The sequence below is a fragment of the Zophobas morio genome, unplaced genomic scaffold (assembly GCF_036711695.1).
Source record: "Zophobas morio isolate AGI-343-1 ecotype UQ-CSIRO unplaced genomic scaffold, CSIRO_AGI_Zmor_V1 ptg000108l, whole genome shotgun sequence".
In the NCBI taxonomy this organism is placed as follows: Eukaryota; Metazoa; Arthropoda; class Insecta; order Coleoptera; family Tenebrionidae; genus Zophobas; species Zophobas morio.
Window position 1 is genome coordinate 3,328,168 of NW_026972213.1, and position 17,470 is coordinate 3,345,637.

General features: G+C 31.0%; 1 protein-coding gene across 1 annotated transcript in view; it reads left to right on the forward strand.

Annotated features, from left to right (window-relative positions):
• The first annotated feature begins 7,223 nt into the window (after positions 1 to 7,223).
• Positions 7,224 to 17,470, forward strand: part of LOC135144828 (thrombospondin type-1 domain-containing protein 4-like) — a 387,796-nt gene continuing 377,549 nt past the window's right edge. The window contains exon 1 of the mRNA XM_064076929.1: positions 7,224 to 7,441. Within this exon, the coding sequence (XP_063932999.1) occupies positions 7,416 to 7,441 (26 nt within the window). The 5' untranslated portion in view covers positions 7,224 to 7,415. The remainder of the gene's footprint in view (positions 7,442 to 17,470) is intronic.

Below are 17,470 nucleotides of genomic sequence, written 5' to 3' on the forward strand. Positions count from 1 at the left end.
CAGTGCGGATCCACTGGGACTTACATATATCAGATTAGACCTGGTATTTTAAGCTGCTATGTAATACATGGAGTTTTAACCAATCTATGGTTATTCTGACGCTAATTACTATTATCCTATTAAAAAAATTGGTTTAAAGTTATTTAGACAGAACTTCTCTCACCCCTGAAACAAAGGCGAACAAATACAGATTCATCGAAAAATTATAAAATTAAAATTTGAGAAGTTATTTTTTTTTATGATGATCCCTGTAAGTTCAGATACAAATATGTCTGTGTGGACTGTAACTGTATAGGTAAAGACGCATACTATGCGTATGCTTCAAGTGAGTTTTCTGTTACCAAAATTTTGTGATGACCACATCAACATTTTAGGAAGGACTCACACATATCAATTTGCGTAGATGCAGTGTATACTAATAATAACAGTACTGTATACTCAAATTTTCTGTAAAATGGGGTGATCTGTTCTTAAATTGGTCAATAAAATAGACTACCTCATTTATTACGTTTTTTGAGTCACTCTGTATAAATAATTCTAAAAGATATGAATGCATTGATAAACACAAGTATAAGTTCATAATTCATAATATTTTGCATATTTTAGACAAGACTTATTCTCCAAAATTTTTTTTTTTTTTTGGGAGAACCGGATAAATTTTGATTATTGATTAACGATTTACCATGTTCATACGATTAAGTTCTCAGAACATTCAGTTTTGTAGTTTCAAAGTTGAATTGTAGTTGTTATATCGTTTTGGTTTCTTTTTCCAAAAATCTGGATGTCTGCAGTAAAAATTCAATACGGATTATTTATAAACCACAAGTGTAGGAGTATTTTATTTTTTAAAATTTAAATAACATTTACTATTGTGAATTTGTTGGTCAATTCACTAAAGAATTTTGAGAAAAACTCCAAACTGCTATTTTACAAATGTTGGGGGCTTAAATTTTTAAATATGATTTTTTTTTTCTTTTTGAAAACGCACGTAACTTGAAAATTGTTGATGAAAGAAATCCTTATAGGTACGATGCTTTTTAGGTTCATTTTTCATGAAGAATTTAAATCTGTAAAAATATTGTTTGTTGATTCGCAGATAATTGTAAATTGTAGCTCTGCATAAGTTAGTTTTTATAAAATGTTTGAAAAGCAAGCAAATTTTTCAAATATCTTTTTGTTTTAATAATTGAATACTGAAGGACTGGTCTAATTTAATAACCGCTTTCCTGTAATACCTAACTATGAAAAAGTAATAACCCAAAGAGATAATCAATGCAAATTTCCATTTAAAATTTCAGCCAAGAAATTTTGAAATATAAAATGAACTATTCTTTAATTAGCTGGTGAGGAGCCATAAATATGTCACATATGTATTATTATCAACGCGCGGAATTGTGTTTCATACGCTCGATCCAGTGCTGTCGCGGCGATAGTTTGATTACAAATATATTTTTCTTTTGGACTATATCAACATAATATAACATTTCAAGATCACAAATCTGTGGTCATGTGTTTGAAAAATTAAAAAGGGCATCGAGTATTTTTATTTGAAGTAATATAGTAATATAGAAGTAGTTTTTTAACAAGCTGTAAACACTCCAAGCGACGCACTGGCTACGACCTTGTGGACCAGATCAAAGCGTCCCCGCTACTCGCCGTAAAACACACCTTGCTTCAACTGGGGAATTGCATCCGTAAGATATTTTTCCGCCCAGTGATTATTATTGTTGAATTTAATTCCAGGCACACAGGGACACAGGTAAACATTTTTTTTATGAAATTTTCATTGACACGACCACACATTTTACGAAATAAAACTTTACGCGTGATTTCACACTTATTACATAAAATATTCATTACGAGACTTGCACGCATGATGTAAATACAGCTAACTAGATTTCAAAGCATAAAGTCTGTATTAAGTATGCATTGTTGTGTTTATGTACATATTTACATATTTACACATAGACACTTTCGATCAAACGGAAATAGATAGATTAATATTATTACAATTTTTAATGTTCATTAAAATCTTTACGACTTCTAGGCGCAAAGTGTGGTTGGTTAAACAGAACTTCAGCAAGTTTCCTTTGTCATGTTAGAGGCGCACCTATTTATATTAAGAGCAATAAATTCGGAGGGATTAGCTCTCCACCTTTTAATCGCCTGTTGAATGACATTTTAATTTGGACATTCGGGTGCGTTTTCGAGCAATTAGCGCGATTTTCCCGTTTAAGTTATGTAAATGAATCCAGAACCAGTTCTGTCAGGTAATTTATGATATCATCGTTATGAGGTCCCCAATAATTCACATGTGGGCCACGTGTCAGCAAAAAAATTTAATCCGAATCGCAATTTTTTGCGTCGTTCCGTCCACTAGACTGTGGCAATAAAAACTCGTTTTTCCATTTAAAACATCTCGTGTGACCCAAAGGGTACTATATGGGGGCTTCTGTTGAGATGAAATTTTACCGGACGGAGAGGTCAAGCCCTGCCGTTTACTTTATTTGACTTTTGAAAAATCGATTTAAAGTGAAGCATTTTTTCCATCACCTGAAGGGGGATTATCAGCATCTTACACATCTTTGCTTTTAGAGAACGCAATAGAAGACGTCATAAAAAGTCGAATAGAAGACAACAGAAAAATATAGAAGAGGACAAAAAATCAGAATTAAGTAACAATAAGACAAAGAAAGTAAGTAAGTGAAAGATTGAATTCAAGAAAAAGAACAAGAGTTTTGTGAAATGTGAGCTATTTTACTGTACAAGAAAAGAAAATGAAAAAATGGGAACAAAAACTTCCGCATTTAAAAAAAATAAAAAATATATTAATAATAGAAAATGGTTGAAAAATATTTACAGTGCATTCGAAAACTGGAAAAAATAACAAGGAACATGTACATAGAAACAACATAGGGAAAAGGAGAAAAGCCTCGAGGAGAATGATATGAAGAAAATAGAGAAGGGAAATTACAAGGCGATTGGAAAATTTTAAAGAAAAATAAAAACGGGGAGACGGTGAGGAAAGACAAAGAATAATTTAGACTGGAGATAAATATGACTGAGATCATATACCAAGTGAGCTCAAAATATATGAAAAATGAAATACTGGAAAAGAGAAACACGAATCTAGAAAAAAAAAAAGAAAATGGAATAATAAAATATAGAGGTAAAATAAAAAAGTGGGATTAAAAAAAACAGAATTCATTTAAAAAATGCTACAGGCCTGAAGTAAGCAGTAGCGAGAACGAAGGAAGAAACGATGAAATAGAAAGTGCAAAGATCTGAAACGAAGAGCTCGAAAACAATGAAGAATCAAGTTAAATTACAAAAAGAAATGCGAACACACAAATAAACAAATTTAGTATGAATAGAAACAAAAATTAAGGAAATAATGTAACAATAGTTATTATTATTATTCGTAATAGTATTCCAACAAGCGAACCCAGTTATAGGAATACAGAATGCTACCAAAAAAAGTTAGATAACTCAATAATAATCAACAAATAAATACTTTGACTATAATATTTCTTTATATTTCCTCTAGAATGTCCTACTTTCAATCAATCAATATTTATTAATCACAAACGACAAAAACAAAAATATAAATCAGTATTAGGTTAGTCTACTTTTGGAAATATTCAGCAGAAGTAGCAGAAGACAAATCAGCGAATGAAGGACTACAAGGGATAAGTGAGGGATAGAGACACAGAGTGTGCGGATATTTGATATATGTAGATGAACTACCGTAGAGCACATATGTGGTGTACTCGTAAAATATGCAATGGAATTGATAAAAAACAGTCGGTCCGGTAGTTGCGGAGATTATCTGTCTAATCAAAATCGGCACAAATGACAGACAAACAGACGATAGACAGACAGACAGACAGACAGATAGACGACAGACAGACGACAGACAGATGACAGAGAGACAGGTGGAAATAAGAGATCTATTTTTTCATACTCCAGGGATCACGAAACGTCGAGAAAACATGAAAATAGTCAGTCGCGGATGGATCATATTACATTACTGTCCAAGCTTATAAGCTCGAGTTGTAAAAATATGGAAGCAACAAAACCTCTATATTTTACAATCTAGTTTTTCTTCTGTTTTAAATGATATGTACTGAAAAATTAAAGTTTCTGAAAAAAAATTCTCCCATTTTCATATGTCTGCTATCTATCTGTTGTCTATTTGTTGTCTATATCGTTTTTGTCTGATCATCCCCACCAACAATTTGATGAGGTCAACTCAAATAGTTTCGTAGTAAATGGTATTTAAATTTTATAAAATAAAATTCCTGTACCTACTTGTGGTTTATGAATCCGCCCTAGCTATTCCGATTTTTGCAAAAAAATACAATTGTATATTAATGTTTTACACGAATATATGAGGTCCCCAACAGCTGTTTACGGTTTCTGATTAAAGCGCGGTCTGCTAATGAAGGTCATCAATTCGATGCTCTCATGGACCACTGTTTTTTTTACAATGTGATCGGTATTATCAAATTTCATAAATTTTTGAAGAACTTGAATTTGTTGGACTGCATTCAGGGGCAAGGAAAGTTTTAATGACATAACCTTAGACCGATATTTTTTTTTATAAAGTTTTGCTTCCTGAGTATAAGTAAGTAGGGGAAGTATTGTAATAGGGCCAATTGGACGAATGGTTAATTTCGTGCTTCGTCGTCATTTTACGGCTTGTACGCAAATGTCGGTCCCCGTTTCCGCATGTATGTCTGTTCACGTGATTATTAAACATGGAATCTCTGAAACTACTCGACCGATTGCTGTCAAACTTTGCTATTTTAAGACCATCATGTTGATGGTTAAAGTCTACCTAAAATTTATTTATCCATCCCTAACCACAATTTAATAACTTTATCTCAAACTTTTGCTACATAAATTTCAGTTTTTAAATAATATATGTTTATTAATCCGTCATTATTTTTTTACTTTCAACGTGTAGATTTTTTGGAAAAAAGTGAAAATTATACCAGATGAATGAATTTTAGAAAATGCTAAATCAGCTATTCCGAAAACTTGCAACCGCTTTGAGCTTGTCATGAACATGGTAAATTGATAATCAAAATTTATCTGCTTATCCCGTTCAAAAACTTGATGACGTCATTTCAAAATTTTGCTAGATAAATCTTATCTAAAATGTGTAAAATATTATGAGTCTATACTTGTGGTTTATCTCTGCGTCCATATTTGAAATTGTGCGTGTGTGGATTTTTGAAAAAAAAATCAATAACTGTAAAATTTTTTTATAATGTTTCTTAAAAACTACTAAACCATTATTTACTCGAACACTTGGCACATGCCTGATGGATCGCTAATCAAAATTGTTTGTCTCTCTTCACAAAAATTTTGAATACGTCACCACAAATGTATTCCTGATTAATCCATTCATATATTTTAATTTAATTAAATAACAGCTTGATTGTGTTTCAGAGGGGACGGAAATTTTTTATAAGAAGCTTCAGGCCAGGAGATTTAGAAAAATATCGATGACGGTGATATGTGACAAAAAAACTAAACAGCAAAGTTTGGAAATTTTTGTTGAAATTTCAAAGAAAAAGAATCCAACTGAGAAAGAAAAGAATACATAAGTATTTATCAAACAAACTTTAAATAAAGCTCACGTACAAAAATATGTGGGAAATAGCAAAAAATAAATTAAAAATAACCCGAATGTTAAAGGATAAGATTATAGAATACTTTAATAGAGGGTAAGTTATTCACGCATTTAATGAGACGTTTTGCGACATCTGATTGGCGTAGAGTCGCTCACGTGGTAATGCCGCATTAAAAATTTAATCTCAATCAAATATATATTTAACTGAACTTTCGTACATCAGCTCTCAATGTTACATAAATCCTAGAAATGAAGAAATAACGAAAGAATGTGTATAGGTACGAAACAAATGCGTTCATATAGTAAGAAAAATATAAGAAAAACGAAAGATGTGCAACTAAAGAGTGAAGCGAACGTATCGAAAACATAAACAAGAAAAGAACCAGAAAATCTGAGATAGCATATACAAGCAATGAAACGAGAATACGTTTTGGTTAGAATAAGAGGAACAAGGAACATGTACATATTGAATACAAATAGGTGGGAGACCGAAAGAAGTGAATGAAAGTGGGGAGATAGCGATGAATGGAAGACACACACGCGCGTTTACTGCATGTAGGAAATAATACGTATGAATACGTATGAATACGTATTATTCAAATATTAACAGCAGATAATAAAGTTCGTCTGATTTAATATTAAATGCCAAAGTAAAAAAAAATACGTCGGGAAATTTTCAATGAAATGAAAACACAATGCACGAAGATAAAACTGTGCCGACAATTGTACATTCATAAATATTCACTACGAGACTTGCAAGTCTAGTGTAAATGTGGCTAATTAGGTTTTCAATGTATAAACGCTGTGTTAAGCTATTCATTGTTTTCTTTAAACGTAAAGATCTATACTTGTGATCAAATAAAATGGTCTTTTTTTTTATTTTAGTTCTGTTAGCATCATTTGGTATCATTTTTATTTTGTATGATTATATCAATATGTTATTAGGTATCTATTTTTTAATTGAATTAAACAGCCAAAACCAAAATTCATATAAAAAAAGCCAATCAATACCACCATTTGTAGGAAATTGTTGTCCTATTAAAATTCGATTCTACAAAGAAATATTTATAATTTATCCACACTATGTACACAAATAAGTACGATTACCTAGTCAAAGTGCAAATCTGGAATGTAATGTCCAGCTCAAGCGTTTTTTATGTAGTAGAACCCTTTTTATTAAAAGTAATAAATTCGAAGGGATTAACCCCCTCGCCCCGCCTTTAATTTAATCGCCTGTTGAACGACATTTTAATTCGCCCATTCCGGTGCTTTTTCGAGCAATTAGCGCGATTTTCCCGGTTAAATAATGCAAATAACCCAGAACCAGTTCTCTTAATTTATGGTATCATCGCTGTGAGGTCCCCAATAATTCACATACGCGCCACGTGTCGGCGAAAAAATTTAATCCGAACGGCATTTTCTTGCGTCGTTCCAGCCACTAAACTTTGGCAATAAAAGCTCATTGTTCCATTTAAAACAATATCTCGTGCGACCCAAAGTGCACTAGGTTTGGGCACATGTCGAAATGAAATCTGATTGGACATAACAGACCAAGTCGTATCGTCTACTGCTGTACAACACACGTTTAGTTCCTTTTCGCTCTTCGCGCTGTTAAGCGGATCGAGCGCCGTGGTCCACATTTCACACGTGACAGGATATTTCCAGGACGAATTGCCCAGGATGAGGTGGTGAGGCTCTGCGTGGCGGGCTTTTCGAATTTCGAGTGAGGTGATTATGTAGTGTTTGTGTTTGGTTTGTCGTTTCTGCAGCAAGGATGCGCGTTCCTGCTGTTATCCTCAGGTGAGTGCGAAACCGGTCGATTATGCAAAAAGGACGTTCGGAGTTGATGGTTTGATTATTTAAATGCTGATCTAATTTCGGAGTGGAAATGTTGCGATGTGATTTTATGGCGGTTTTACGAGTGCGGACGGAGGGACGTTAAACAATAGTTTGGATTTGAAATTTTGCACACCTCGACGTCAGGAGTGGAATTGCGGATATTTTTTTTTGTTCGAAATAGACGGGGAATATTTTCGTTGTGCATTCCAGTTTCAAGTACGGCACGTTTTCGGTTAATTTTAAAACTTGAGATGTTTACATTATTTTCCATTCGATATTTCGATTGAAGAATTTATGCCGATGTGAATCATACGTGTATGAAATATGATTGCCAAGTAGAAATTTAGAGCGGTTCATAGGCATCAATCATAGAACTATTAACAATGATTTTATTTTGTTTTCTGTCTTAATGAAGACTTTTTTGCATAAAGACAATTTTTCTAATTTTTGTGATTTAAAATCAATAAAAATTATATTACTTTCAAAATTCTGGTTCCAACTCTAGGGGTTGTAGTCGGTTAATGAACTAAGTACCTACGTCTGAAAATTGAAGGAATGTTTTCGCAACAATTCCACAAGGAAATGTAGTAACGTCAAGACTTTGTTATACGCAGCCGTTAAAGTTTATGTGTAGAATATACAAACTTGTTGTGTTGAAAACGTGAATGACACTTTTATATAATTATTTTGTAATGAGAGTAAACAGGCAAAGAAATTAGCGAATAATTAAGTCTCAGTTAATTATAGTTCGTGTTTTCACATTAAATTAATCTAAAATCGTTTAAACAATAACATTCTAAATCATTATTTCCAGCAAAGCATGCGCAGTTCGTTGGGTTCTTTCATGATAATTCACGTCTGGATCAAAAATGTTGTACGTGTCCATTTAGTCTTGTGATTAAAACACTATTTTTGAAAATATACAAACCCAAACCAATAAACGTAATGAAATATTTTTATAAATTCGTAGTTTTATTTATCGCTATTCAATATGTATGTACTTAGTTGTAAAATAACTGAATTTTTATATCGTATTTTTTTTTTTTTATATTCATTAGCAGCATAATTTAAATTTTTAAGTATGCATTAAACAAAAACGCTCTTCGCTTAGGTAAATTTTAGTAAAAATTTTGACGTTTTGTGAAATAGATTTCGATTATGGTCTGGTTATATAAAAAATGTGTATGCAAAAAAATGGTTCAAATACTTATCTTTTGTTTCTAAGTATACAGGGTGATATTGCCTCACTATCGCGATATTGGAAATAGTAAAACATTCAAGGTTAGTTACTTAGCTCTTATTAATAAACTGCCCTGAGAAATCCGTTTCTCCTATTGTACATCTATCTGTACACATGTTTAAATATTGAAAAAAATTACAAATTGTTTGATATATTACATAATCACATTTGAATGTAAGTTATAAATTTACGAAATACATATTTATCAATAAAAAATATATAAGTATTATACCTACTTATTTTAAAATTTTAGCAAAAGGTGAGTTTTATTTAAACAATAAATTTCAAATTATAGGGTATGCTTTCAGAATCAAAGAGATTGTGGAATCTGTCAGGTGTGACGGTTCTATCTGTAAAGCTATAATTTAGAAAAGTTAGTAGACATGGATAGATTTACCAACAATGAAATCATGGAAACGTATAATTTGTACATAACACGAATTATTTGCAAGCATTAGCAACTTGGTGATTATCATAAATACATTAAAACCACACACTAAACGACACTCAAATGACAAATAGTACTTGTAATTGTTGATAATTAATTTGCTAATTTAAATAATAAAAGTTGTTATTGACAGAGATTTTCTCTTGAACAACAACAAATTTCAGAGCGTGTGAGGGTGAATTTTACCATAAAGGTAATAATAATTTTTTAATTTGATGTCATCAAGAAGTCATCACATAACTATAAAATAATGATTTAAATTGAAATTTACAGCAATATTTTGACAAGTTTCATAATTTTTTTGAGCTGTTGAATCTCAAAGCATCGCTTAAATTTCAACGTTCTCATCTTTTTTAAATACAGAAAAATATAAATCAACCTTTTTTTGTCCTATAAACAATTGGATGTCAAGAAAATAGAAAACTGGGCATTTTTTCAGTTTGACCTTATTTTCTTTAGTTATAAATATTGCAAGCTGGGGAAGTAAAAATAAATTTTGGGGTGTTATTTGAAAAATATTTTCCATAATTTTCAAGCGAGGTTAGGATGGAGTTCACCTTCGGCGATGTTGTTGTTTGTTGTTAACATACCATTACATTTTTTATTTTTTGTCTTACCTCAGTAGTTCTAATAATAAGTCGATTAATATCTCTTATATAAAATCCAAAATAGTATTTATGTATATTATGTTTGCATTGTGGTAGGTTTTTATGATTATCTATTTTTAATACTGGTTGGAATTATTTTAAGCACACGAAGATATAAAACTAGTACTTATCGTGTAAGAAAATACTTCAGGGGAATTTTCCTAAAAGTGTCAGTTTGTTGGATAAATTAGAAAATTTGTTTCTACGGATTTTTTTTGTGTTCAATAACGTCTATAAATAGAATAAAAATAAGGGTGAATTATTAAACTGAAGGTTAATTTTGTGATAACATCATTACAATTGTCACATCGTTCGATAAAAGAAATTTTGACATAAAGACCAAAATAAAAGTTACATGTACGTACATTATAATTTTTCTAAATAACTTAAAAAACTTTTTGTGATGCGACAAAAACTACTATAATTTTAATAAGCTTATAACCCACAAAACAACCAGTACTTTAACACATTTTACTGTTGTTTCATAATGAAATTCTTATCTAAATCATCGAAGAAAAAACGAGCTTTTAATTAATAATTTTCATAATAAATACTATCTAAATTAGACGTGTTTTATTTCTACCTAGTCTTATTTTCTTATTTATGATTCTTGTTTTATTATGAGCGAAGTTGATTACATTCTATCTACCCAAGTTGAAAAAACATTATACAACTCAATAATGTATAATTATAATTTATTAATAGATGTTAATTTATCACGAACAAATTTCGCGTCGTAATTACGCTTTTTAAAATTAATTAATTAGCTTCGTCGTTAATCACAACACGATTTGATTAGATATTCTCTGATTAATGCCTACCGGATTCAAACTTGTTTTAATAAAATGCACCATTAAATGGAAAAACTCATTTTCTGCCAAGAGGTAAAGCGGCAATTGATTTTAGTGCAAGTACTACTTACTCTTTCGCAAAAAATACCTTTTCCCAACATTAATTTTATCACTACCTACATCGCTTGACCGGTATTCAATTACGTGTTTATTTATACTAAAATTTTGACAAAGTTGTTTGTATGAAGTAAATTATGGTGTTAGGAGACATTTCTTTTGTACTTTATGGCCTATTATGTTTTTATTTCACAAGGTAAATAATTTATTTTTGTCACTAGAGATATTGTTATTTAAATATCGATAATCGGAAAATTTATAAGAAATAAATTAAGGTTGCGCAAGGGCTATTAATAATTGTGAATGTATTTTTGAAACGCGAGTTTTAAAAGAAATCCCATTATCCCGGGAGGCGTAGGGAGCCTCACGATTTCTGTGCTCAATAGTTCATGTACGGTTAACCTTCTTGTCGACAATGGTCAGATTAATGAGAGATTTTTAGAGTGAAAGAGGAAAATATCGACATTAGTGACATCCAACGATTTATTGCAATACATCATGCATAAATCATTACTCTTCGATATAATACCTAAGGGACTTTAAAGTACGCGTATAACATACCATTTGACTCAATGTTAAAGTTTAGTGCTTTTCAAGTTGTTATAATACTACTATTAACAAATAAAATATGTACATCAATTCTTATTTGTGTATCAGACTTATAAATATAATAAATCGACTTTTGAAAACAAAACTTATTCTGGCAGTATTATCTTTTTTTCTTCAAAATGTAAGATATAATAAAAAAAAAATATGAATCTATGTTATTTTGTATCATTTTATTCCTCCAAAAATGACGTCATGTTGAAATATTGTTAAGTCAAATTACACATAAATGTTCAGAATAGCATATCCTTGTAATTATTAGTCTACAGTGTACATTACTTATACAGGTTGTCTTAAAAATGTTTTATGTCTATGCTAGAGACTAGATAACTGACGTAAAACTCTTCAGTTGGATCAGATTGCAGAATATTAACTACAGTTTAATTATTGATTTTAGCTATCAAACTGATAACTTCATTTTAAAACAATGTGAAATAAATGTTTGCGTTGGAAAATGTGCCTTAACATATATATTATCCGTTAATTTTTAGAACTGATCAGCTAAAAACATTCAAGAACATATAAGGCGACACATTTTTTCCATTACATATTTCGAAAATTGCTACTCATTTTTATCTGAAATTTTAACGTTATAATTAGTGTTACATTGTGTATTTCCAAAGTTTTATGTAATCCCCACCAAAAAGTCTAAAAACGTTAACGTAAAAAATATTAAAGCTGTCTACATTTTTATTGAAAAATTTCCACAGTCCCTCTATCTATAATAGATATCAATCACTTATTATGACAATTATCCAAAATTAAAATACCATTATTATTCTCGCCATAAAGTTGATGACGTCATTGCAAAAAGTTATTAAACAAGTCTTTATTGCAACATACATATGTCTTGCCAGATCTAGGGGCGGGCCTAATTGCAAAATCCATATTTCCTTGCAAAAATGTACCATTTCAAACGTGTTTTAAGTTTTTAAGAATAAAAAAATCACCACAATTGAGATGGGGTGGGCGGGCGGGGTTTTATATTTTGCCTTTTTTTTTTTTAATGTATATAGTATTCTTTGAACAACACGATACTCAAAAACATGTTTTTAATTTCTTGTAAAAAAAATAAGTATTTTGCAGTTGAGCTCCGTCCCCTTGATTCACGGCGAATAAAAGAAATCATCACAATTGAGACAGGGCGGGTGGGCGGGCTTACATTTTGCCTTTTTGTTTTAAGATGCGTGGACTTCTTTTCACAACATGACACTTAAAATATGTTTAAAGAAGAAGCAATGTACCACCAGGTTTTAAGTTTCTTGTTGTGAAAAGATGACTATGTATATTAAGAAAAAAAATTCAAAATATAAATCCAATTTCAGTTTTATAAAATAATATGCTTCAACAACTGTATTTTGTAAACTCGTCGTTATTTTTTTACTTTACACGTCTATATTAAAAAAAATCAAAATTGTATACAAAAATTTGAAAATTTGTCTTAGAACATACAAGACGAACTTATCTGAAATCTTTCAGACGCTTTAAGCTGATTTATTATCATAGAGATATTACATCGATGATCAAAAGTTGTCTGTTTATCTCCTCCAGAAATTTGTTGACGTCATCTAATTTTTGCATCTCCATATGTTTGCCCCTACGTGTACCGATTTTTTTAAACATTTAAAATTGTATAACAAAATCTTACATTTTATTTTAGAAATTACGGAACCATTTACATTGAAATACAGCAGATCCTTTATTAAAGTCTCTCATCAGCCTGAGAGATTTCTAAGCAAAATTTGGATTATTAACTTTAAATTAAAAAAAAATTGGTCTAAAGAGTTCAGACAGTACTTTCCTCGCTGTCGGAAACGTGACGACTACATGCCTACTATGTTTTTTTTTCGCATTAGATTTCAAAGCATTCGGTTTTGTAGTTCCTGATTAAATCAATAAAATTAATTTGCGCATTCATTAAATTTTTTGACTCATCCTCTATATCCAAATCCAAAAAATACGAGTGGAATGATAAATTACAAGAAGAGATTCATCATATTGTGTACATTTTAGATAGAATTATTCGGCAACCTTTTGAGGTGACGTCATCAATTGTTTGGAGGGGATAAGCAAATATATTTTGACTAAAAATTTATTATCCTCTTTATAACCCTAAAATATCTGCAAGATCTCAAAGCATTCGGTTCTGTAGTTCCTGTTCAAATCAATAAAATAAATGTACGCATTCATTAATTTTTTTGGGTCACCCTGTATATGCATATCCAAAAAATATGAATGGAATGATAAATCACAAGAAGAGACTCATCATATTTTGTACATTTTAGATAGGATTTATTCAGCAAAATTTTGGGGTGACGTCATCAATTTTTTGGAAGGGATAACTAAATATATTGTGATTACAATTTTATCATGCTTATCATAACTCTAAACCATCTGCAAGATTTCAAAGCATTCGGTTTTGTAGATTCCAAATTAAATGTCAAAATGTTTCATAATTTTGATTTTTTTTCCAAAAATCTGGACGTTTCGGGTAAAATCTCAATTCGGAGTCATAAACTACATGTGTAAGACTATGTTATTTGATACAATTTAGAAGCCATTTACTAATAACTGCCATTAGGACGTTGTACTTAGTAATTCACTCATTTTAAAATTGAAATATAAAACGATACAATTATTAAAATAAACCACAAAACTCAAAACCACTCAAGAGATATAGTTTACTTTAATATGTTGCATCCTCGGCAAAATAAAATAGACAAATTATGTTAAATGTACTAAATAGGATTTAGATTTAAATAAATACTGTCAATATAGCACGTGTTTCTTTTATTTGATATAATCCCTGTAACTTTTGTATTTTTAAAGATTAACATACAATTTTTTGAGCAAATTTGTATTATTTTAAAAGATCACTTATGTGAATAAATGACATGAGTGTGAATTTTTCAAGCTACTAGATTGTTATCAATAAATATGAATTTTTCGTCTATTTTATTGAAAAAACTTTTTAAGTATTGATTTTAGAGTATTCGTTGCTTTTGATTTTTTAGACAAAAAAACCTATGTTTCAGTAAAGATTTATTTAACAGTTTTTCGAGTTAACGTCGCTAACTTTTTGTAAGTTTTGGTATAGACAATATTACATGTTAAGTTATATTTAAAAAACAATTCTGAAATGTTTGAATAAATAAATTTTAATCGATACTCTGTGCTTACTAATTCACCATTAGTGTGCCAAAATTTCATTTTAGAAATTTTATTTTTTACAATTATCCACCCCTAAGCGTAAATTTTTAAAATTTCTTACACTAAATGCAAATGAAAATGTCACGTTTTAAGTTTCAAGGCAATCTCATCAATTTTAAGAAGCGTATAGTGAACGTTTTACTGTAAATAATTTTAGGGTAACTCTAACTTTCCAAAGTAATCAGTTCCGTAGTTTCGGATATTATCTGACTAATAAAAGCGCCAACAGATAGTCGATTGACGGGCGGAGGCAAAAGCCAACATTTTCGTGTTCTATAGACTGCCGAACGTCGAATTTCAAACGAGACATTCAGCAAAATTATTGGATTACAATACTCATCAGTATAAGCTCGATCAGTAAATATGAATCCACCCGGTGACAAAATAATTACGTATTTGCGTACTTTATTTTTGTACTATAATATTATTTAGTCGTAATAGAAAAATGTACCATTTAAAGTGGTATTGCAAACAAATAAAACTAATGTTATGAACTGCGATTACATCGTTTTTATATGTCGGAAGGGATTCATTCCGATGGCAAGAAATAAATCATGGGACGTGAAGTCATTAGTATACGCCCTAAAAACTATAACTAAATTCCTTTTCATAACTCAGAACGAAGGCACGTTCAAAATACACTAGGCATCCGGTAGGATATGGCTATTTATTATGACAGCGATATGACAAAATTTTTCCTCATTGTAGTTTAGCGGCATTGTTATGTGAATATTAAACTGGTGTGTGTCAGAATTTATTCCGTATTTATTTTATTTCATCATAAGTAAACATGTGAAGGTTCCTTGTATGTGTTTTTGTTGTTAGATGCCTTTATTATTTCATTCATTATTACGAGGTGAAGATTTCTTTGATATTCTGTTGTCAAATAAATTTCAGGTTTACTTAAACAACACGTTCGTTAATCTTGTAACTCGGAACAGAATGGTCACCGCTCTCAAAAATTGCGTGATAGTCCTAGATTCAATTGAACTGTTGATGTTCGTGCATTCGTACAATTTTCCCAAGATTTTAAGTGGTGTGCTAACCACGTAAGCCAAGTTTGTTCGAAAAGTTGTAGTAACCAGTAATTAGTAATAGTAGAGTAGGGAACATGAACAGACAATATCTGGATTGTATGCATCTCTGTTTTAAATCTCTTCAAGAATATTTACGACGAATGGTACATTAACCGTCACTGTGAGACATTTTCGGAATATCTCTCCATTATAAAATTAATTGATGCTTGAAGTACGGGGCCATTAATACACGCAACGATCGGACTTCTGCAATAAAGATGTTCGGCGCTTGTGAGGAATGTGTAGAATTCGTAAACGCAAAAAAATATTTACAATATTTTATTGTAGAGAATGTTGACTTTAATAATAAATGGCATCTTATCTTAACGTCGTTGGCCCGGCTTTACAGCATTTCAATTACAATGTGGTGTTTAGATGATACATTTTATTCACGCAATTAGACTTTTTATTGCGCGGTTCGTGAGATTTTCACTTTCTAACAGGCCACTTCAATTTACACAAACACATTTTTTATATGATATTAAAGTTTAAGTGGCGCGATAACGCGATCCGGTTGAAATAAGTTTATGTCTTTTCTCCTTTTTCAGCCGAAGAAAGCCGGAAAATCGCATTTGAGGAAATTTGATGATGTTCTTGCTTTCAACAAAAAATGTTATGTGTTTACAAAAACATGTTATCGCAAGACGAGATCAACGATTCCGTTCATTTATTCCCCTTTGATGGTGCATAAAAGGCAGAAAAGTTTTCGTAAGTCACGTTGTTGCCATTGTTGGGGAGCAATTCCTTACATCTTCAGCTCAATCATGTGCCATCTACACTTGCTCGTTTCGAAAATAATTAGTTCTCGGACGAGGCCGATAAAAAAAATGTTGGCTTTTTTTCTATTGTTGTCAGAGAGGCTGAAATGAATCGTATATCCGACTGCATTTTATATTACAACTGACTATAAATCATGCAATCATCCGATAATAAGAGTGTCAAATAGAGTGGCCCCACATAAATCTTAAACAAAAAAGAACTGTCTGGAATAGGTGCTAATGTGTTTTGACTTGAGGTAATTAATAAAACTCTTCAATCATACTGGGGCTATTGTTATTATTCTAAGACGAACCTCAATTAATTTAAAAGTATAATTTAAATCGGGGGCCAGCGCGGACGTTTATTAAATGTATCGTAATGTAACTACAGTAATTATCATATCAAATTCTATCAGCACAACGAAATTTAGAACACAAAGGGAAGCACATGTAACTGTGTTAAATACAGCAAACTCAGCTTTTATTGTTTCAAAAACAGAGTTTTATCCACGTATTCATGCTGACTCGAAATTAAAATTATAACATGCTTATTAACTAACGATGTTAATAAGTTTCATGATTTTAATTTTTAAATTGTACTTTTTGATAACACGTTCTAAAATATGCAGCCCATGGTATATTTTTCGACCCGATGCTTTTTACTTCCTGAGCTTAAGCCGAGGATATAGTTATAGTAATCGAGTCCATTGGGCGACTTGCCACTTTTATGTTTTCTCGACGTTTTATGACCTATAGAGTACGAAAAAAGTGGTTTCCCGTTTTCGTCTGTCTGTCGTCTGTTTGTTGGTTGTCTGTATCCATTTTTAATGGACACGAAGTCTCCGAAACTACCAGACCGATTACTATCAAATTTTGTATGTACATATATTAGAAATATCAGGTAGTAAAACGCTAACTAAATTTGGCTAATCATCGGCACCACCAGTGGGATGATGTCATCTCCAAACATTTATAATAGTATTTTTGTTAATTTTATAAAATAAGATACTCCTGCACTTGTGGTGTGTGAATCCATGTCGAATTTTCACCATAGACATTCAGATTTGGGGAAAAAAATTCAAAATTGTGTAACAATA